Below are 23,525 nucleotides of genomic sequence, written 5' to 3' on the forward strand. Positions count from 1 at the left end.
CTTATTTTTCCTCATGTTTGCTGCATTATTATTTATTTATTTATTTTTAATGTAAATGAAAATTTCTTATCGTTACTTAGTATTGTATAAACTCGCTAAAACATTTTGGTGCCAAAATTATAGTTATTTCAATAATCTTAATGTCAAAGGAGTCCAATCAATCAATATTTTTCATCGAGGTCTAAAAAGATAAACAGCAAATGTTAATGAACTTCGTGCTGAATACTTCGTACTTAGTATTTAGCTCAGACTATCATTACACAGACTCACACTGGTTACGACATTGCTCGGATTCGTGTGAAACAGTATGCTCCTTAGGATTCTTCTTTCTTAAAATGTTAGATCCCAGTTGCTCGAGTTCTCATTGTAAAAACCGAGATTCTCAGTTTTAATAACAATAATCTGGCGTGAAAGATTCCCCTTGTTGCAATAACTTTTTTTTTAATTTAGAATTTTACTTACAAGTAATTACTTAAATGGAAGGGACCACTTATACTTACGTAATCTTCTTTTTTGAATAGTTTGAATTTGAATGTAAATCAGAGCTTCACTCTGTCCCCAACAAATGCTCCAACATTCTTAAAATACTTCTCAGTGACAGGTGAAATGACGTATAAATGAATTAGCCATTCTTAAAATAATCGATGCTGATTTACAATTTATCAAGTTGTTAGCTTGAGATAAGCAGATTTTCAAAATGAAGCTTTGATTCCTAGGCTAAAACTAATAGCTTAATTATTAATATCTGTAAATGATTAATGTTTATTTTGGAGCTTAAAAAGATAATTGGTTGGTAAAAATGTTCTCAGATACAATCTCATTAAAAAATTGATTGCGTTGTATAATACAAATAAAAAAGTAATGCAGTTACTTCTCACACCCAATCTCCTTCAAAAAAAAAAAAAAATCTGGATGCGCCATCCTGGCAGTACCTGTATTAATGTGAAACGTGAAATGGCACTTTTTGAGTTATTCTTAACTTCTTACGTACATCGAAGTAATCAATTAAACACCACAAGAAAAAATAACTTATTTGAAACCTAATCATAGATTTATCTCCAAATTATTCATATATTCTAAGAAAATATACTCTGATGGATTGTTTTCCGGCTATGTCAGAAATCTCAACCATGGTATTCTAATAGACTATAAGAAAACGCATGGCAATTATCCTTTAAATTAAATATTAATTTGAAGAAAACTATCGCTATCGCCTGTTAACGTGCGATAAGGTAGAATTTAAAATTGTAATAAGAATTATTTATCGTAAAATTTTATCTGTAATAACTGTATTTGTTATTATAATATACTAAAATAAGCAAATTTAAAGAGATAAATATTATCAGAAAATTGAAAACAAAGTGAAAGTAAGGAAGATAATTATTAACTCGACTGATAACCAGGTCTTTTACCACAGTAATTTGTTTCTGGACAACAAATTTTGAAAAATTACGTTTTATTGAACTACACCATTTTTTTATTGAATGTACCTACTTTATATTTTTTGAGAATTATAGTTTATGTTCTCCTGTATGAATTCTAATTATAAATATACATTCCTGTTATATTAGTTAATTGATTACTATTAAATATCAAAGCTCAACTCACAATTATCCGTTCTATAATCCTAGTTCTAATCAATTCTCCACAGCAAAAATAAATTATTTATGTACAAGGCTGTTTATTTTCCCTTTGTTGTTGTTCAATCAATGAGAATCCTCTTTTACATGAACCTTTGTTTACCCCTGTCTATTACACCAAGGTAAACGCCCTCTGACTACTCAGAAGTTTGCACGACAATGAACTCTGCAAACAAAATGAAATATCATTAGGCATTCATCAAGAATTATCTATTAAATTCGTAAAACTAAGTTTATCTATTTATAAATTAAGGGATGTCAACGACAAGATCACTGGTACCTCTGGGCTTTAATAGTGGTTTGTCTTATAGATATCAGTGTTTTTATCTTATAGATAGCATTTTCTTTATCAGTTTACCAGGTATGCAATTAAGACTGAATTGTGAGTAGAATATCAGGAGCTGATTACATTTAATCGTAATTCCAGGGCCTGGAGTCTAGGCATTTTTCTCTCATGCAGACGACAATGACCTGTTAGAAGCTCGTAGGAAGAGAACCTTTAAGACCAGGCCACAGGCGTCGAAATTTTTTGGATACCTGCGTGCGAGCACTAGTCCCAGCATTTATTTTTTTACGCTGTGACTGCTAAGCTCAATAGTGCCCTAACCTTATTATTTATGCTGCTAAGAATTCAAATTTATTATTATTATTATTTTTAATGAAAACACCAATAGTTTTCAATAAACTTAATTTACTAATTACAATTATTATTGTTATATTAGAGGTAGAGGAGCCTTAGCGCCCAATTATTTTCATTATACCTCCTGTTTTTCACGAACTTTTATCAGAAAAAGTGAGAAGGGTAGCTTTGGAGTTCCCTCCAAAGTATACGGCCTTCTCCACAATATTTAGGGATGATAACGATTGAAAATTCTTAATAGAAGAAAATTTGTCCAACTTTTTCGAAAAGAATTCACATCAAAGTTGTTAAACTAATCTCTTTGATAATAAACAAGATTAATCATTAGATAAAATATTCGTCAAAACATAATTGCTGTTGACTTTGATAATAAGCCCAAAAATAAAATGATACAAGAACGTAAACAAGAATATTTAAAAATATGTTTATATCAAGGAAATAGTCCATTGTGGAAAATACCAAACTTATTTCAACACTGAAGTTCAAATATCACTAGGTAATTACTTTGAAAATTAAATAAAATAATTTATTTAACAAATATTTTAATTTTCTGCTAGCTCATTAAATCCCATTAAATAAAATATCAATTTTGATTTTCAAAAGAAACTGGTGTTCAAAAAAATTTGAATGTAAACTAATTTTATTACAAGCTATTTTTCCATTTGGAACGTTGTAACTGAATATTTGGTTACAATAACATTCCACGCAAAAAAAATTACATTTACTTCAAGGTTTAGCTTGCAGCCATTTTCGATCTTCATTTTAGCCACCTTTTACGAGGCCTACTTATCCTCTTACCGTAAGGCTGTTATGAATGATTTGCCATCCATGTAGTTAGAGCCTTTCTGTGATTGGTAACAAAATCACAGGAAAAAAGTCAATAAAAGATTTTGGCTGTGTGAGAAATAATGATGGCATATGTGAAAAATTAGAATACAATTTTCTCAAATTACAATTTAAGTAAGTTTCATGAAAATTAAATTCGGGCAAACAATCCACAGGAACCACTAAATTTATACAATAAAGTGGAATTTTTGCTCAACCAATTTTCTTTAAAGTTGGTATTTAACTTAAATATTTAATACTATTAAGAAAGAAGCAGAAATAGTGCTAAGATTGTCCTGGGCTTTCATTCAGTGATTTTTTTTTCCTGCATTCGACTTTCCTTATTTTCTTTGATTCTATTTTTGAAACGAAATATCTTTATAGATTTACGGACGTTCTCACTTAATCATTGTTTAAGGGTAAAACCTCAAACTCCTCTCAGAAATTTCATTTCTACGGACTGAAGAAGCTGATCAAACTTCCAAGTTACTGTCCTCGAACTGGAACCGTACATAAAGACCACACTTATGACGAAAATTTACCTCCCTATTTGGATTAATTCTAATTTAAAAATTATGAGATAGTATTAGAATCCCTCTACGGAGAATGCCAACCTGTCATAAAAGGCGATAAAAACAGATAAAAAAAAATTTATCTGCGTTTGTAGTTCAATGTTTGAAATAGTTGAAATAGAAACCGAAAAATCTCAGATAAAACATTTAGTAAAGAACTATGATTAGTTTTTTTGCACTTTTTTATTGTTAAAGACCTTGAAATTGGCGACATTTTTCTGCTGCGGATGCGAACGCCTGGATGAAACGGACCAAATAAAAATTTAAAAATTGAAACTATTCATACATGTAAGCTAGTAATATTTTAGCATTATAATAGAATGTAATACTATTACGTGAATATTTCAGATTAATTGAATTATAATCAAAATTTGGAGACAAATCGCAGTCTGCAAAAAAAAATGATAACTATAAAATAAAATTACGTAAGCTAGCTACTCTATTAAATAATAATCTTTAGTTTTTCTAATTTATATTTCAACTATTTCATTTCAACCAATATTTTATTTCAACTACTATTTATTACTATACAGCTTACTTCTTTAAATAACTGAGAAGTTTACTTCCCAACATATATAATCATCAAAACCACTAAGTGCATTCACAGAATAAATGCACCAGAACCAAATAATCCAAATGCAATTTTATTCTAATGTTAATGATTTCCTATATAATTAAGCGGTATTTTTTTTTCTTTTCAAACCATTTATACTCACTATGCAATTTTGTAATTATAGTTATGAAGTTTCTTAACAGTTTTTGTGTGCGAGATTTAATCTTCGCCTAATATAAGAAGTATCAGTCTTTCAATTTTTCTTTCTCTCTCCTGTCATTCTAGCTGAATACCACCAGTTCAGTTAAAAACACTTCGCCAATGGAATCATTTATCATGAAGTGTTCTGCAAATCACTCGCTCCTGGTTTAGATCGGGAGGGCTCTGTTTTTTTACTGCAAAAAAAGGTTTACTGGGTCAACCTCTTGTAGTTTTAGTAAGAAAAATTTCTCTTTGTTCACAAAATACAATTTTTGCCCATTAGTCGTTTTTTTATTTTCTCCTCTGGTATCCAAAGGTATATTACGAACCATTGATTGCATCGCAATCATACAGGATATAAGACTGTTTCCTTACCTCCTCAAATATGCATAGATGCTGATCCATCTTGTGATGATGTTTTCTGTTGCCTACATGCTCTCAAAAAAGAAGGCCAGATAAAGTCGGCTTGTATAATCAGCCTGTTCTGGATCAAGACCCGCGGACAGGAACAACAGGAGTTGGAACGTTGTATTGCCTTGCAACCAAGAAGGCTAGAGGTTAGATTAGCATATCGGCATCTAACTGTAGTCCTTAAAAAATTCCTTTTTGCTCATAAATGCCAGAGTGCTGCAACACATTACAGGCCAAATCATCTAAATGGTATTCTTATAAATAATAGCAAGACATAGTTATGCAAATACGAGTAAGCCTATCAAATCAGTTCAATTCCTAAATTACTTATTGCTACTACTTAATTTTTATTGAATATAAAACATTAGCAATAACTGCACCCTTTTTTAATAAATAAAATAAATTATAACCTGTATTTAGTTAAAGCGCTAGGATATTTAGTAATAATTGTTATAGTCCAGAAAGAATAATTAAAGAAATAAGCAAAATTAAGCAATTACTAAATATAATTGGAAATGTAACACGAATTTCGTAAACTTTAGTTTATGACAGAAAATTCTTAATCTATTTAAAAAAAAACAAATGGAATAAGTTTATGTTAAAGAACATTATACAAGATAGAGTAAAAAATTAGAGTCCTTGTTAGTTATGTGAAAATAACTGTATGTTGTAAGAACTAATATTATTGATTGTTTGGAAGTGTGATCATCAAAAAACCAATTTATTATGGGTACATATTTGGAAATACTAATATATCAATTACGAGCCTAAATAAATAATATAGTATGCAACTATATTTGCTGAAACTAGTAGACCTTGTAAAAAATGGGAACACTTTTATTTATTCCTTTTTCATAACCTTTTGCATCCATTCCTACTTTCTTATTTAAAGTTTTTTATTTTTTTAATTTCTGAAATGGGTGAACTTCAATCTGAAACATTAAAATTTAAAGATATAAAATAAGCTGAGTGAATCTTAAAACTGTAAGCTAAGAGTCAAGAAAGATTGTTGGTACGACGGAGAATTCTCAGTCGACAATATATTTTTCAGAATGTAAGCAGCTTTTGCTTTATCTACTTATATTCTTCTCAAACTGTTTCAGAATAGTTCATAAATTTAGTAATTGTGTTAATTGATGCCTAAAATTATTAACTCAATAATACTAAATACTTTTGTAATATATGAATTTGGTGGCGGGTAGAAGCGTGAGGTTCACGAATCTTTTAGAACACGAGAGGAGGAAATGTCTGAAAGATCTTTAACTGTCTCGCCCCTTTTTTTATGTTCAGTAGGTTTGGTGTAGTGGTTGCGAACAAATATAACCATTGGAAGATCTTCAGTTGGAATACCATGATTAGCTACTTTTCATTTAATTGAAAAATTATGTGCTTCCGCCCTTCTACCACCGTCCACCTAATTTTGGACGTTGGTTAAGCTCCACCTAAAAAAACTATGCGATTACTACGTTACTTTTCTTAAAAAAAATACTTAGAATGTGCCACACCATATTTATGCCACAAAAAATTGAATAAGTTTCTAAAAACAGAATTAAGACTAATCACACAAACAAATAAACCAGAAAATAATTTCAGAATTCCATATTCTTCATTCTTATCTCAGCAATTAAGTAAAGAGTAACTGATTGTGCAGTATGTAGTGTTTGTTTTATGTTAACTGTTGTTTAACGTTGATTTGTTTTTTAAAACCTAATTTGCCCAACCTTAGACGACACGTTGTAATGTTTACCAAAGAAATTTTTATTATTGCTTGGTCACCGACTGTGTGCTCGATTTGGTCATTCGATTTTTACACTATGATTATTTCAAGTAGGCTTTTGATCCGTTTTTCTACAGTAACACCATATAATTGCTTAGCACCGTTACTAAATTTAGTAAATAGCATTTCCCATTTTCACAAACTGTGTCAGTGCGAAAGAAAGGCTTGAATGGCTTAGAGTCTGGCCCAGTGGAGAAGACGGATGCATGCCTTAATTTTTATCAAGGAACCCTGCTCCATATTTTAAGTCGTATATCCTAACAGGACAGGAGTTAATGTTATAATTTAGGCGCTAGAGTAGGCCAGGGCTATTTAAGCTGAGTGGGTTCTTCCAAAGGGATACGCGAGTGCTACCTAAAAACAGAATAGTAGATATGTGAATGTTTTTCACTTCTACACTTATTTCTTCTTCAATAAATTCTTGTGAAATCATCAAAATGTCTTTTTTGATTTTTACAAACAGTATAACAAATTTAATTAAACACTAGATTCCTACCTGTCAAATAAAACAAGCCTTAAACTATGACTTTCCGTAAAAGGAAAGTAAAGACAAATATAGAACGTATTTTTAACATATTAATAATCCCCAACCCCAGGGAAGGAGGTAAAGTATAAGATAGGAATGAAAGATAGAAGGCTTCCAAGAGAAATTCAGGAATGGGAAGTGTAGAGAAGAAGAAAGAAAGTAGGTCCAGGAAAAATGGGTGGGCGAGATACAAGAGAATTTGGTTGGACATGGATTGAGCGATGAGCAAGCGTTGAACCGAATAGTAAGAATATAATTGATATATATTTTGTAAATATCGATACAGGGGAATCGACAGGAATGAGGAGAAGAGGTTAGAGAGAAGGACGAGGGGCATTACGTTAAGTACGATATACACAGTTCTTACATGTATCTTATGTATTTTGTAATAGTGAATAAATACGTTATTACAGATTTGTGTACTCGTTCGTTAAATACATAACAAATTGGAGGCACCGGCGAGATACAATACGTGAGGAAAAGATTTACAAATCCAAAGCGAGTATATATTATATTACGAATTTGAATATCCTACAAAATCGTAAGTAACCTTAAATTTATCTTTCTCGAATTACAATGAGCCTGGATCCAAATGTACAAAGTTTGGTAGAAACAGTTAAGAATCTAATCGCAACAATTAGCGTTAAAAATGAAGAAACCAAATCAATTGGTCATGTGAATTTTGAAAAGTACGATGCTTCAGTTGAAGATTTTGATACATACATTGAACGATTAACTGCTTATTTCCGAACAAAGGGTGTCCCTAATGATAAAAAATCAGATTTATTTGTTACACTAATTGGACCGAAGTTATTTACGCTTTTAAAAACATTGTTACATCCCATGACATACATGCAGAAAACATTTGAGGAACTGGTAGCTATTTTAAAGAATCATATTGATCCTCCACCCTTAATAATACCTTCGAGGCATACATTAATTAACCGGAAACAAGCTGAGGGAGAATCTATTTCGGATTATGTTGCGCATTTACGGAAATTAGCTGCTCCTTGCAAGTATGATGACAGTATGTTAGCTACAATGCTAAGAGATGTTTTCGTGAGTGGATTACGTTCTAAACATATTTTAGACAGACTTTTTGAAGAGGATAATCCATCGTTTGACAAAACTGTCGAAATTGCACTGGCTTTAGAAAAGGCATCTGGCGGAACGGGAGAAATTCTTGGTGGTGAAGTAAATAAATTGTCTATAAAGTCAAAACATAATACAATAGCCACACAAAGATACAAAAGAAATAATTTCAGAAAATACAATCCTAATGATAAATCAAATGCTAGAGAGAGTAATGTCACTTGTTTAAAATGTGGTAAGATCGGTCATAAAGCAAATGAATGCTATGCTAATGACTTATTTTGTAAATTTTGTCAAACACAAGGTCATGTAATAAAGGTATGCTTTAAGAAGAAGAAATACAAGCAACAAGAACCAATTAAAGAAATACTCCCAATTTGTAAAATTAATACAAAGTTGAAGCATGTACCACCGGTTTACGCCAACGTTTCAATTAATAGATTAAGTGTTTCCCTTGAAGTTGATACAGGTTCACCAGTTACTATAATTACGAAAAGCTTATTTAATAGATTTAAGGATTCAAAAATACGGCCTACTTCTTCTTTATTTAAAGGTTACAGTAAAAAAGTAATTCGCCCCTTAGGAGAATGTAAGGTTAGTGTTATTTACAAGGGTATACGAAAACAATTAAATGCATATATAATTGATGGAAATTACTCAAACCTAATGGGAAGAGACTGGATCGAGAACTTAGGAGTACTTGATATTTCTGAGGTAATTGTAATGTACTGGAGAGTATTTTAACCAAATATAGTCAAGTCTTTCAAGAACTTATTCAACCAGTTGAAGGAATCCAGGTCTCTGTTAATCTTAAGCCTGATGCTCAACCTGTCTTTGCAAAGGCCAGGGTTGTGCCCTTCGCCTTAAAGCCAAAGGTAGAAGACGAGATAAAACGTATGGAAAATGAAGGCATCATCACGAAAACAAGAATATCTAATTGGGCTACACCAGTTGTTCCTGTAGTTAAACCGGACGGATCTATACGACTTTGTGCTGATTACTCTGTTACAGTAAATCCGCAAATGATAGTGCCACAGCATCCCTTTCTAGGATTTGACGAAGTTGCTACACAACTTTCTGGAGCTAAATATTTTTCAAAATTAGATGTCAGGACAGCATTCTTACATTTGCCAGTAACGGAAGAAGCGAATGAAATTTTAACCATTAATACACATATTGGGCTATACAAAGTCAACCGACTGTTATACGGTTTAGCTTCAGCACCCGCAGAATGGCAAAGATTCATAGATACTCTCTTTCTAGATGTAAAAGGTGTATGTGTTGTGCATGACGATATTGTTGTTTCAGGTAGTACGATTGAAGAACATAATCAAAGACTCGAAATGGTCCTACAGAAATTAAAGAATAAGAAAGTCCGCTTGAACAGAAACAAATGCAAATTCTTAGAAAAGAAAATTACATATTTGGGATTTGAAATATCGGAAACGGGCATTGGAAAAACGCAAGATATGGTAGAAGCCATAAGTAAGTGTAGGAAGCCCAACAACGTAACCGAAGTAAAATCTTTTATGGGTCTTGTGACATTTTATGCGAGGTTTACATCACACCTTGCCACTTTAGCTGAACCTTTACATCAACTAACTAGAGCTGATACGCCATTTATTTGGAAGAAAGAGCACTCCAGAAGCTTTGATCAAATAAAGAAAGAAATGACATCAGATAAAGTTCTCGTACATTACAATCCTAAATATCCTGTTGTACTTGCAGTGGATGCATCACAAACTGGTTTAGGTGCAATTTTAGCGCACAATATTAACAATGAAGAAAAGCCAATCGCTTTTGCATCAAGAACTTTATCAAAGAGTGAAAGAAATTATTCACAGATAGATAAAGAAGCCCTTGCAATTAAATGGGGGATAGAAAAATTCTACCATTATTTATATGGGCAACATTTTACATTAATTACAGATCACCAACCCCTTACGCGGATTCTGGGATCGAAAAACAGTTTGCCAGTAATTACTGCAACACGGTTACTCCGATATGCTCTTTTTTTACAAATGTTTAATTTCACTATTAAATACAGGAAATCTACTGAAAATTCTAATGCAGACTGCCTCTCACGACTTAGCTTACATTCGCCACCAGGAAGCGAACAAGATGAAGTGGAAATCTTTCAAATAAGTCAACTTTCAACTTTACCCATTACATCATCTGAAATTGCCGCAGAAACATTAAAAGATCCAGAACTAAGAAATTTATTACGTACATTAAAAAATGGAATATCCAATGGCATTAATGACAAACGATTTACATTACAAAATGATTGTATATTTTTCGGAATACGAGTGTACATACCCAAGACATTACGTGATAGAATTTTAAAAGAATTACATATGGGTCACATCGGAATGGTAAAAATGAAATCGTTAGCCCGATCATATGTTTATTGGCCAGGTATTGACAACAACATTGAAGAATACGTTAGACAGTGTGAACCGTGTATTTTGGTTTCGAAGGAGCCTTCCAAAATCACTTCACATCATTGGCAAACGGCAATGTCTCCTTGGGAAAGGATACATATTGATCATATGGGACCTTTGTATGGCAAACAATTTCTTCTGGTCATCGATGCGTACTCTAAGTGGCCTGAAATCTTCTTAGTGGACAGTACTTCTTCATCTAGAACAATACTGGACAATACAATTGCAATACTGGACTCTTTATTCGCCAGGTATGGAAATCCTGAAATTCTGGTATCGGACAACGGTACAGCATTTACAAGTAAGGAATTCCAAGATTTTATTAATCGGCGAGGTATCCGACAGGTTACATGTGCTCCATACAACCCTGCAACAAATGGCCAAGTGGAGAGATATGTGTATACTACAAAACAAGCACTAAGAAGCTTAATAAAGGAAAACCACGGTTCCCTACAGGAAAATTTAAATACGTTCCTATTTTCGTTTCGGCGTTCTCCATCTGCTACAGGTGAAAGTCCTGCTAAATTATTTTTAGGCAGGAACCTACAATCTCCTTTGACATTGCTTCATAGACCAGGGAGCAAGTCGAGCATAGAACCCACAACTTTAAGACAGTCTCAAACCTTTCAAGAGGGAGAGAAGGTGGCGTTAAGAAATTACACAATGCCAAATAACAGATGGGTAATAGGTACAGTAATCAATAGAGATGGACTTCTTCATTACACGATTTACATGGATGGACGACTAGTGAGAAGACATGCTCAGCAGTTAAGGAAGATAAGTCAACACATCCCAACTACAACTACAACATCTGCAGGAAGGAACTACAGAAAGGATACCATAACTACTCCGACTACAGCTACGATTGCTACTAATCCATCTCCTTCCGATCCTACAGCCATTACACCTACTCCCATCACCTCCAAACCTACTACTTCCACACCTAGTTCTCCGCTACCCTCCACTCCTACGGCTGTTCCAGGAAATACTCCTAACCCTCGAACTTCAAACATCTCCCATCCTACTATACCTCCAGTTACAATACGTAGATCCCAAAGACCACGGAAGCCTGTGGATAGATTGGACTTATAAAGTACGAATGCTATTCAAATTTATTTTATATTACAATTTTTATACTTTATTTCGTTGAAACATTTTCAGGGGGGAAAGATGATATATATTTTGTAAATATCGATACAGGGGAATCGACAGGAATGAGGAGAAGAGGTTAGAGAGAAGGACGAGGGGCATTACGTTAAGTAGGATATACACAGTTCTTACATGTATCTTATGTATTTTGTAATAGTGAATAAATACGTTATTACAGATTTGTGTACTCGTTCGTTAAATACATAACAATAATCATGCTAGATTTTATATGTAGAGGAGGTGTTTTAAAAATAGAATAATTATCCTTAATTCTCTTAGAATGGACTTTCTTTCAGCGATACGTATATCCCACATTTCCTAATTACATTTTAGTACTTCATATTAAAAAGGGGAATTATTCAGATTTTAGCATCTAAACAAAACCAAGTAGCAATAAGTTTATAAATCCTTGATACAGGCTTACTGGCAAGACGCAAGAAATCTACTGAACAACTAATCGTCTACTAGGTAATTTAACTTTATTGCATTAAAGAAAAAAAACTTACTAATAAAGTATTCCTGGATCCAATAATCTAGCAAATCAAGTTGTAATTTTAATAGTCCTGCATCCCAATGCTCCATCCTCGGGTCCCTGTAAAGAAAGCACTCTGAGAGAAAGTAAATTTCTTAAAGACCCTTAAGATTCCTGATTTCAGGCATCAAAACAGATGAAAAATTCATCTCTAATTCTCACAAAAGATGCAAGAACGTTGAAATAGATGTATAAGTAAAATATGTTAAACTAGTTAGTTTTTTAGTTGAATACAAATATTCTTCATTAATGTTTGGTGCTCATTTTACTCTATGTATACTTTACACTACAGGCATAGAAAAATAAGTAATCACAATGACATCGAAGAGAAGTACGATAGGCCTAAACGATCGCAATTGATTGGGCTTTATAATCGATTTTGTTTATCACCTAAGGTGCACATAAACGCAACTATCCACAGATTAGCTCTCACAATCAAATTAATGATTTTACATTCTGTCGGCCTAAAATGTATCCTGCCATTAGAGCCATCCATCCTGATAGTCATTAAATAAGCAATAATCTGATTGATTGATAGGCTCACTCAATTAAAATGAACATTTAAAAACATTTTTGTTCATTAAAAAGTTAGTGAAGAAATTTGTTTTAAAGTAATTTGGTTGAACTTTAAAAAGAAAAAAGGAACTGACCTAAATATTTTATTTTGATTTCACAATTTTCATTTGAAGTAGCCAAAGAATGAACTTTAAACAAATGTTTAGGCTTTTGTTATTATCGAAATCAATAATTTCTTCTTTGTTCTTGATTTAATTTAAGAGGCGTCAACTTCTGGAGTCATTTACATATGTCCGAAGTCTTCATCAGTGCCCTGCCATTTGTCAGACTGAGACTTCTAGGAAAACAAAAATCTATGGAAAACCAAATGAATTCAAAACCAGTATTTATTGGAGGGAGCCCTGTTCACTAACCACTTAGCAACTAATCCTAATCTACTGTTATTTTATAATTTTTATTTTTGCCCAGAATTCATAAAAACTGAGGTAACCAGTATAAAATTTCAAATTGTGCAGTGGGCGTTCAAATGATTCAAGCATGAAATTATAGTCTAGGCGTAATCAAGGGAAAAAAACTAAAAAACAAAGAGAAACCAGGAGTCAAACAGTCCGTGTTACTTCTAATAATAACTAACACTAACTAGGTTCGGCAATTTTTTTTGGAACTTCCGCCCTTTTTTGTTTTTGTTTTGTTATAACAATTGTAGTAACAATTTTTAAATGTTTGCTAATGTTCGAGAACGTATAATATTATTCATTAAGTAATCATTATTACTAAAGAATTGTGGGAACATTTAATATTCTTGAGTGCTCGCAAAATTTATTTTCATTTTTATTTTTTAAAAGTATTAATTATTGGTTTTTGTTTATTTAACTTTCTTTTATAAAATTTATGTTGATGCGCAGCTATAGCTGTATTTCTGTCTTAGGAAAAATATATTTTCATAAATCATCTACCACTTCCTGGTAAAAATTTCCTAAGCTCATAACGATATAGATTCTTAGAGAATTAAATGTGACATTAATAATCTGAGTGCGTGAGCGAGTGATATAGAAAAACCCATTCATAAAGTTGTTTTATAGATCACTGTTCATTCATAGCAAAATAAAACAAACTAAAATAAATAAAAACTTACTGCATTCTCTGATTTGTGCAATGTGCCGCAACGTTAATCCATTCGCGGCGCACCAAACCTCTATTTCGTCAAATCTGGCATACCACAAAGTTGTCAGTTTATTCCAGAACATATATTTACTAAAATTTTGGGACATATTTTAACGAACTAATGGAATTTCTTTTTTATTGTTGTGAAATAGTAATCTGTTTTACTTCCAGCTTCGGAATTTCCTCTTTCAATGGTTTTTTTTAAATTAACAATTATACTTCACTATTAATATTAATACTATAGGGTTGTCATGTAAATAAAATGTACGTTACATTACCACTCTCCATTTATCTTGTACAAAACTGTATCTTTACCAATGTAAAATAAATAAAGTAAAAATAATTATACATCACTACTTAGCCTTATCCTCATGAGACCACTCATCCTACAGCATCCTTAGGTAATCAAACTACCTACTCAGATTCTCTAAGAAAGTTCTAGAAAGGGCGGCTATAACTAATATTTCGAATAAGAAATTCTGTTATTGGGATTCAGGCCAGTAAGATATCGTACTTCGTGGTTAAGGCCTCGCAATTTCATCAAACAAAACAACAAAATTTCTCTGTTTCAGGTATCGTTGGCTTCCTTTACCCAGGAGGTTCTATGGGGTTTAAGGAGATGTGTGTATTGTAACTCTATAGGGCTTGAGATATTCGTTTTCAAAAAAAAAAGAAAAAAAAAAGGTGAAACATCACACTGCTTGCTTGTCTTTACTGTAATTCCATAATTTTAATATAAACAAATTTTCTTTAAACTAGGAGTTGTTGATACAAACTACAAGGCAATTAATATTATCGATAATATTAATTATCGATAATTAATCCCATTAAAGGATTCCATTAATGATATTAGTTGTGTAGGTTTTTGTAAAGTAACTGATCACTGTCATGTGGTGACCAAAACGAGTTAATAAGTTAATCGAGTAATCACGAGTTAATCACAGTTAAGAACTGTAAATTATGAACCAATTCAGAACTGTAAAGATGGTGTTTTTAGTGTCTAATTGAGGACTAATTTTCTTAGTTATGCAAGAAAGATCATCGGCCTCATTTGCATGAAGAAAAAAAAATCCAATAATGCTGCAGAATGTTTTAAAATGGGTATAAAAATATTTTCCTCTAGATTTTCCTCAAACAAAAGTTAGTATGCAAAGTAAATATGCCATAAATGTGAACTATAAGGAATACAGATTTTCTTAAACCCCCAGGTGGCTCTATTGGAAATCAAGTTTTACGGAACTTAGTAAGAAACTCGCCTAGAAGATGAGAAGGAGAGTGGTCAAGAATCAAATTTACTTTTTAACTAACCAATGCAGAGCGAGGCAGCCTGCAAGGACTTCTAATGAGTATTGGTAAAGAGTCCGCGGTGCCCGGGTATTCCGGAGAAAAGCAGTATGCCTGGTCTGGTAGAGTTCCCACAGAATCTTCAAACGACCTGAGCCATTTTCAGCGAAGCGATTGCCACAGTAGTGCAACTATTATTGCAAATAGCAATGGTGGAGTACCAATGATGGAGGCCAATGTCAGGAGAAGAAATTCATGATTAGCTACCCGCATAACTTTTCTATAACAAGGCCACTGTCGTAAGACGAGCATTAGCATCTTGAAGAACCACTACAGACTCGTTAATCACATGCATCGTTTGGTCCAGTTAACGCATTGCCTGTGTAGGTCTGTCAAAGAGAAGAAGAAACTGCATTAATCAAACACATGGCATGTTTTCTATGAGTATGAGCAGCATCTATGGTCAAAGTACGGCACCTTCAAGCTATGCCCAAAAGTCGCTCTCTAGATTTATGTCTGATCGGAGAGAAGCGGTTTTCTTCTACTAGATAGTGCCAAACACATCCTATGGGTTGCTCTGCCAATTCTTAAGGATCTAATCTAAATTTTTGTCCAATTTATAGCTTAGAAAATTATGTGCACAATTCAGACATCAGATGGATTCATGTTTCTATGTAGATGTAGAGTTTTTTTAAGCATGTTAAGCTTTCATAGAGATGAAATCGTAAATAAGTGTTTTCAGCCAACGCTATTATTACATTCTGTATAGCATGCTAGCGAAAAACAGGTATTTTTTTTATATATTTTAGAAGGAGGCTCAACTCCTTGAATCCCCTGGGTTGTTTATGCTTAAAACTTATTGCTATTGTAATAATGTTGCATTATTGGTTGAAAATTAATTAAAATGAAATGTTTTTATCAATACTTTCAAATAATATATTTAAACTATTTGAATAATATATTCAAACATAGATATTAGTATTGCACAATTAAGCTATAATTCATAAGCGTAAAATCTGGCATGTTTCAATAATTAAAAGTAACAGCTGTGTATACTAATGTATGTGTATATTGTAACAGTCAAACTCTAATTTATGATTTTTTTTAATAATCAAAAAGCTCTCAGGTGTGGAGTTTTAACCAACCAGAAATAAACTTTTATATGTAAATATGTTATGAATTTCTTATTATTAGAAATAATCATATTAAAACAAAAAAGTTTATTCTCCGAAGATATGATGAAATAATAAATCTTTAATATTGCAACATGAATAACTTTTTTTAATTTTACGAATTATTGGGTTAGAACAGATTAAATATCGGCTTTACTCTCCGTTTCAACAATTTTCTTTTAAATTGAACACGTATTTTTGTTCATTTACAGAGAGGACATACTTGTTACAAGGAATTAATTAACTTTTTTTTTCTTTTTTTTTTGGCGCATCAACAGCTGAGGTCATTAGCGCCCGGAGCTTTTTCCAGTGCACTGCCGGCCTCCGGACAGTGTTCTCTCTTTACAGACAACACTGTCCATCACTGGACAGTGAGCTGTAAGAAGCTCCTAGGAAGAGAAAATCTAAGGGTCAGCTGCTGGATTCGAACCCGGGACCTCCGCGTGGGAGTCCAGTTCGCTAACCGTATAGCTAATCCCTTCCCTTGTTTACATCTATAAATATACTGCAGTGAAAAAAATTAAAAAATGACATTGCTTTGGAAGTCAGCTGTACAGAACAATTTTTTGTTTTCTGAATTAGGCTACTTACATGACATCAGGGGCTGTTTAAATTTGTTTATTCACTACAAACAAATAGGCTTATAAGTAGCTTTATATGTATATTTTACCAAGAAGTGTTATTTTGGAGGAGTTTTGGGGAAAGGGGTGAAAGAATTGGTATACGAGAAGCTCGTGCGAGTTCTGCCCCCATTTTTTAGTTTTAATTTTGATCCTTCGTCATTTCAATTTGGGAGATAGAGCTATTTGGAGGAAATTAATTGAGAAAAGCTGAGATTTTAGGGGATCATTTGTTTCGCTGACAATTATTTAAGACAAAAACAAGTTACCTTATCATCTTGAGTTCTAGAATTAATCTGAAACCACAAAGTTGATTCTGATAGAAGTCTGCATCTCTTAAATATGAAGAGCTAAATAAGTGTTATGAATTACATAAAATTTTTAAGAAAAAGTCTTAGAGAATTGGTTATTAAAAAACATTTTGAAGCTAATAAAGATATAAGATCTTTCTCTCATCGTACATACACAAAGTTTTTTAAAAATCCATTTAAGCGAGGATGGCAGATCATAAAAGACATCACGTAAGCAACTCTACGTGACTAAGAACCTTTATTTCCAACTTCTTGTGACCTTTTTTTTTTTTTTTTTTTTCTTTTTTCTTCAAAGAAACAAAAGAATATATCAATTCCAGGCTACTAGCTAGGTCACCATTCTTGGCCAACAGTTTACCCTGCTGAAGCACTTTACTATATAATGGCTTTGAAGTTGTCACATACAGTTTCCTTCCCAATTTACTGCCGGTAGAAGAAGAAGAAAATCGAACATGATCCCAATACTTACACCTTACGACAGGATCATATAGTAGAAAAATAACTTTTATACATCAAAGTAAAATGTGATGAGAATATAAATTTTATTTATGTACTTTTTTTTAGATAGAGCTGATTATTTAAATTTTATGGCCCATAAACTGTGGTATGTTGTGATATATTTTTTATGTACAGCTTGAAACTCGACATTTTGTTCATTGTAAGAAAATAAAATAATTAAAATGAAATAAAAGTTGATTTTGTAAGTATACTTTAAAACACTATTTTACGATTTAAGCGATTGATCAGCAAGTTGGATTCCTCGTTGTGGTTAATCCTTGTTGAAAATGAGGTTGGGCTCGCAGTTATGGATAACTCCGTTTCTTCAATCCTTCGTACAAGTTTGTTCTTTATTATTCTGATCGAGTTGACATTCTTCATCATAAATTGAAACCATCAGTTTGGTACAGCAAATTTAACTTCCAGTCATGTTTCTGTCATATTCTACACGTGCAACAATTTTCTTCACCAAACTTCAAGAGGAATCATTTTCTGATGAAGGATGAAAACCTAAAAATGGTCAGAAATATGAAAAACATGCACACTATCAATGATACCATTCCAAGTGATTAAATTCAATTAACTTAGGCCTTCTGCGGTTATAACTTGGTTGAAAATTTTCTCCATGAGGCATGGACTAAAACGAAAAGGCAACTTTTTACAAGTTATTGGAAATACTTTATCAAAATACTTCGATTCCTTGTATCGACTATCGTTAAATTTAAAAGCAAACAAAAATATGTATATTTTAATTACCAAATAATATTTTGTCTCTCTCTCAAGGACCAAAAACCTAGTTTGCAAGGATATTTTTAAAGAATCCAAACTATCATCTGAGGGAGCGAAGAGAAGAGCAAAGTAGATAAAAAAAAAAAGGGGGAATCAATAACTTTAAAGTTTAGGATGGTTTCTTTAATCAATGTGATAAAATTAAAGAATAATTCTTAATCTTTTTAGGTGGTGATTTCTCTAACATTGCTTAGAAAATATTAAAGTAAAATACACTAATTTAAGCAAAGAAAATGGACAAAAAAAAATTGAAATTTTACTGTAAAAAAAATGTTATAGATAAGAATATTAATGGCCAAGGTTAATGATTTCACTAGTTTGCTGTGAACGTCAGACAAGTAATTATTTGTACAGTACCAATAATGTTTGTCACGGCGCCACTCTGACCCACAACTAGTTGGTAGTTCTTAATAGAATTGGTGAGAGCTGACTATCAATAATTTATTGGTGCACATTATCAGTTTAATAAGATTGGTTGCAATAGTACTTCACATACAGCTATCATTTATCGAGGCAACTACAACTCATGGCTGGAATGGGCAGTGTACTTCTTCTGCAATCCTTAAGAACGGGGTATTTATATTCATTATTTATTTTATAGTAGAGTTTAAATTAATATCTCTATTCAGGGTTCAAAAAAAAAAGAAAGTATTTTGATGCACCAAATTTACAAAATTCGAGTCTTCATTGGAAGTCTCTAATTTGAGCTCTCCTTAGCCAGACAAAAGTTGCTTTTTAGAAAAGGTTCTCTCTCTCTCCCTCTCTCTGTTCTTATGTATTCACAATATAAATATATTTCGATTTGGTACCACCAAGAAATTTTGACTGTAACTTAGCGATCAAAAAAATGTTGATTCGAGCTCACAACTTAATTGAATGGATTTATTAATGATTTAACGATTTTCTTGAAAATATCACTCATATCCTGATATAACTTTTATTCCAAACAATTTTCCAGGACAATCCTATTATTGGCACTTCTGTGAAAGAAGGATAGCCAGCATTCTTGTGAAATTCCAGATCTGTGTAATCTCCAGAGGTAGTTCATTGTTAAATAGCCATGTTTGAGAAACAACCGGTAGCAACACTTTCATGGGAATGAATGGTTTTTCTCAGATTTTCCAAGAGTATCTCCTAAATTCATTTTCTCTAAACTTATGGTCACTACATATGTGCGTCATGATAATAATTTTTGCCATGAAAATTCATACCAGAGGCTACTCTGAGAAGATACTGAGTAGGTAAAAGTGCAGTTTCGGTGCAAGGTGCAGTTCTATCGTGTTGTAGAAATAAATATGTTTAAAATAAATTTAGTGAGAACTCGGTGTATGTTCTCCTCACCTGATTTATTTTACATTAAAATTTTGATATTGCTTTTAGACAACAATGGCGGAAATCGCCATTTAAAGTTCCATTCAATAAGTTCATCGCATTTTCGCGTTTTAAAGATAATTTGAATGATATAGTAACTGAATTATGCTATTGTTAGACGGTAGAATCTAACATTCTGTACTCAATTTATTATTTGGACAATAGTCAAAAATAATTATAAGACAATAGCCTTGGATGTGCTAATAGATTCAGGAAATATCTTTAATGAGGATATGAGTGCGAACCAATAAAGTTCAACTATTGCTCTTCACTAAGAATAGAGGAGGTTTTGTCAAGAATGGAGCAACTGAAGCACAGGCTTTCCTCACTAACGAAGAAGTTGAAGTGCCAGAAAACAGTTTGGTTATCTGGTGATAAGGTTGGATATACTCTCTTGGAATGATGAGTTGTTAGGGCATTGAGGAGTAAATCACTCCCAATCTACCGGCTTTCCAGTTTGTCTAGAAAGTCTGGATGATTACTTAGATTGGAGAAGTGTATATTTTCCCAGTATCCCAATAAGATACCATCTTTGAAATATCTAGAGTGAGCGTTACAGAGAATCCCTTGGCTTCTCTCTTTTCTTGGAACTTCCCAAGTGAGAGCCTGGGTAGTCACGAGGCGTTAAAGTGGGATAATTTCTGCTTGGAGGTCATTGCGAATAGAGGTGCCTGGCACCCGGAAATGGTTATCTTAATCTACCGGCTCCCCGATCAGAGGGATCTCCTTAGAGAATTTGGATGATAGCCCAGATTCGAGAAATGTCTATTTTCTCCAGACTCCCGCTAACTTCTGAATCAGTTCTTGACTACCTGCTACCCTAACTACCTAGAATTTTCAAAAAAACTCTTAATTTGGCAGAGCTATTGTTTGATCAGGTGTGAACTGATCACATAATGAGAAACCGGTTGTTTCTTTCACGTGATTAAACAACTATTGAAAATAAGTGTTTACTTTTCATTTCAATTGTTCTTTGTTTACTTTTCCTTTTTTATGGCATTAAATCTATTTTCTTCAAAGCATTGTTGGCAAATAACTAATTTACAAATTAAACCGAATAATTATTATGCTAAATACTAAATTATATTACTAACATTTTCGATAAAATAAATTTGCAACTACATAACAGTATAGGGCGATGCAATAACAGTATTTGTTTTATTCCTCAATTAGAGTCCCTTTAATAATCTAATTCAATGCTTATTACCAACTAGAGCACGAAAATTTAAAGGAATTAAGCCTTATCAACTTTAACCTTTGTTTTATTTGAATCACGCGAATCCATAATTTATTCAAAGAGAATCATCCTAAAGACAATAAGTTTTGCAGTGGCAATCTGGCTGCTAATGACTGCAATTAAATCTATGATTGCTGCTTTATCCTGCAGCGGTTATCTTTTTTTTTTATTAATATTTAGATAAATTGCTGTTAAAAGTGATTCAATGATTTGAATTAATTTGAGAACTTAGATGAAAGTGATGAAGGAACAATGCATTCTAGAAATCAACCAGCTTTCGCCTCAGAATTTTAAATTCATCCAAATTGTTTATTAATGTTTGTATTCATGCTCACAGAACATAAAGAAATCTCGTATTTGCAGTTCCAATTCTTACTTTCTGCGAGAAGAAACAAACATCTTTTTAAATTCATGCCATTCCAATTGAACGCGATGGATTTTTCTATTTCAACAATTTCTTATTTGTTTAATTTTTTTTAAACTGAATTGAAAGCGTATCCACTCTAAGATCATAGGTGCATATCGGCTTCCGTGGACTGATTTTTCACGTTCCAAAAAACATTGTTCACCACTGGATAGTAGCTATAAGGGCTTCTAGTAAGAGAAAGAAAAATGATAATAATGAATTTCATTAAAGAGAAAAGAATATAAAAAAATATATTTTGCCCCAAAAAAAGAAGAAAATCTACGGCAAGGATAGCCGCCTGATAGGGTTTGATTTGGTAAGTTAATTTTAAAAATAAGATGTTATACATGCCAAACAAAATGTAGATTCAGTGAGTTAATCAAGAATGAACTATTTTATTTTAATAAAAGAGCGACCATTATATACATAACTATTCGTGACAAGGTGAGGCCAATCTGTAATAAATCAATTTAAAGGATCTCTTCCCAAAAACTGATACTTGGTAAAGTGTAAGAATAAGGGCATACTCTACCAAGGGCATTATTTTCCTTAACCCTGTATATACAGAGATTGTACACAGCTGGGTCTTGGGGATTGCAAACTTTAACAGTTCTTCCTTCAGCTTTATTTTACAACCGTTCAGGGTTGATGCCACAGTATTATTTGTCCACCGATAGACAGTCAGATCTGTACACCTAGCCCTATGATTAAGCTGCTTGGAGATAGATATGTAGTTTACTGGTAGCAAGCCTAAATTCTTTCTATCTGCCTCAATACAAAGTTTCCCTTCAATCGAGAAATTATTTTTGTAATTTTAACTAAAACTACGAAATTATTAACAGGATGTTGAATCATTTCTTATTAGTTTGTCTGAGCAATTCTGACAAGGATTTCACATTATAATAATCATGTTTCCTGTTTTTCTCTCTCTCTCTTTGTCTCCTCAAATAAGACAAGATACATTTATTTAATGACTTTGCTACGTAATTCGCAATTCTTTTGTTTTTACAAATGCGTCACAGATTTCCATCACCAAAATCTCTATTGTTCCTGGCTAATCTTTTAGAAAAACTTTTTTTTTTTTAAATCCGATAGTTTTTATCAATTAATTTTTAATTTAGGTATATAAACATAAAACTATCCACTATATCATATCTCAAGTAGATTATTGAACGATTGTAAAATGTATTATGCATTATTTAATGTAAATGCGGTAGTATTTTTCTAGTTAATTAAACATGTATCCATCTTTATTACATATCATGCACACTTTAATTACACATTATATTAGTATTTTAATTTTACTTTTCGTAATTACAAATTGAAATTACGAAACCAATCATCATTTAAAAAAAAAATGTTCTGAGGTACCCAAAATGGTTAATGTTCTTTGTGAGGTGCGTTATATCTTATTTGATTTCTCTACTTTTTTATTTTCTACTTAATAGGCATAAAGATTTTATACATTATTGGATTAAAAAAAAAATACTCTACAATAATATGTATAATAAGCGTTCTAGCTGGGAATCAGGTATTTACAAATTTAAACAATGTTTCCTTGAAAAGGAACTAGGTCCTTAGCAGAAAGCTTGTTAAAAAAAAAAAAAAAATTAAAATAACAAAAGAAAGTCTAAACAATTACTTTTCTTTTGTTCTGTTCTACGCAATCCTCAGGAGTGCAAATCTATTATTCTGGAAGAGGTAATCCTAAGGTTTGGGAGTTTATTCACTGGGGTACATAATGTAAGCTCCATTCGCTAAGAATATATTTTATTTTTTTACTCAGAGCTCCTCA

The 23,525-nt window shown here is 32.3% G+C and overlaps 2 protein-coding genes across 4 annotated transcripts in view; both read left to right on the top strand.

The window, feature by feature from the left end:
* LOC141454520 (uncharacterized) overlaps positions 1-23,525 on the top strand; it is a 98,679-nt gene that overhangs the window by 24,364 nt on the left and 50,790 nt on the right. Inside the window, exon 1 of one of the 3 annotated variants that reach the window (XM_074128844.1) lies at positions 19,111-19,289. The exons of the other annotated variants lie outside the window; for them this stretch is intronic. Coding sequence (XP_073984945.1) covers positions 19,243-19,289 — 47 coding nt within the window. The 5' untranslated portion in view covers positions 19,111-19,242. Of the gene's footprint in view, positions 1-19,110; positions 19,290-23,525 lie in introns of those variants that run through there. 3 annotated transcript variants of the gene reach the window in all.
* On the top strand, positions 7,142-8,981 carry LOC141454519 (uncharacterized). Its single transcript, XM_074128842.1, has one exon. It carries the CDS (start codon positions 7,722-7,724, stop codon positions 8,979-8,981), a length of 1,260 nt encoding a protein of 419 aa, XP_073984943.1. The 5' UTR covers positions 7,142-7,721.

This window comes from Rhodnius prolixus, unplaced genomic scaffold (assembly GCF_049639745.1).
Source record: "Rhodnius prolixus isolate KJV_2025 unplaced genomic scaffold, Rpr scaffold_9, whole genome shotgun sequence".
NCBI lineage: Eukaryota > Metazoa > Arthropoda > Insecta > Hemiptera > Reduviidae > Rhodnius > Rhodnius prolixus.

Coding starts and splice junctions, on each gene's coding strand:
- LOC141454519 (XM_074128842.1), top strand. CDS start 7,722: ATGAGCCTGGATCCAAATGTACAAAGTTTGGTAGAAACAGTTAAGAAT.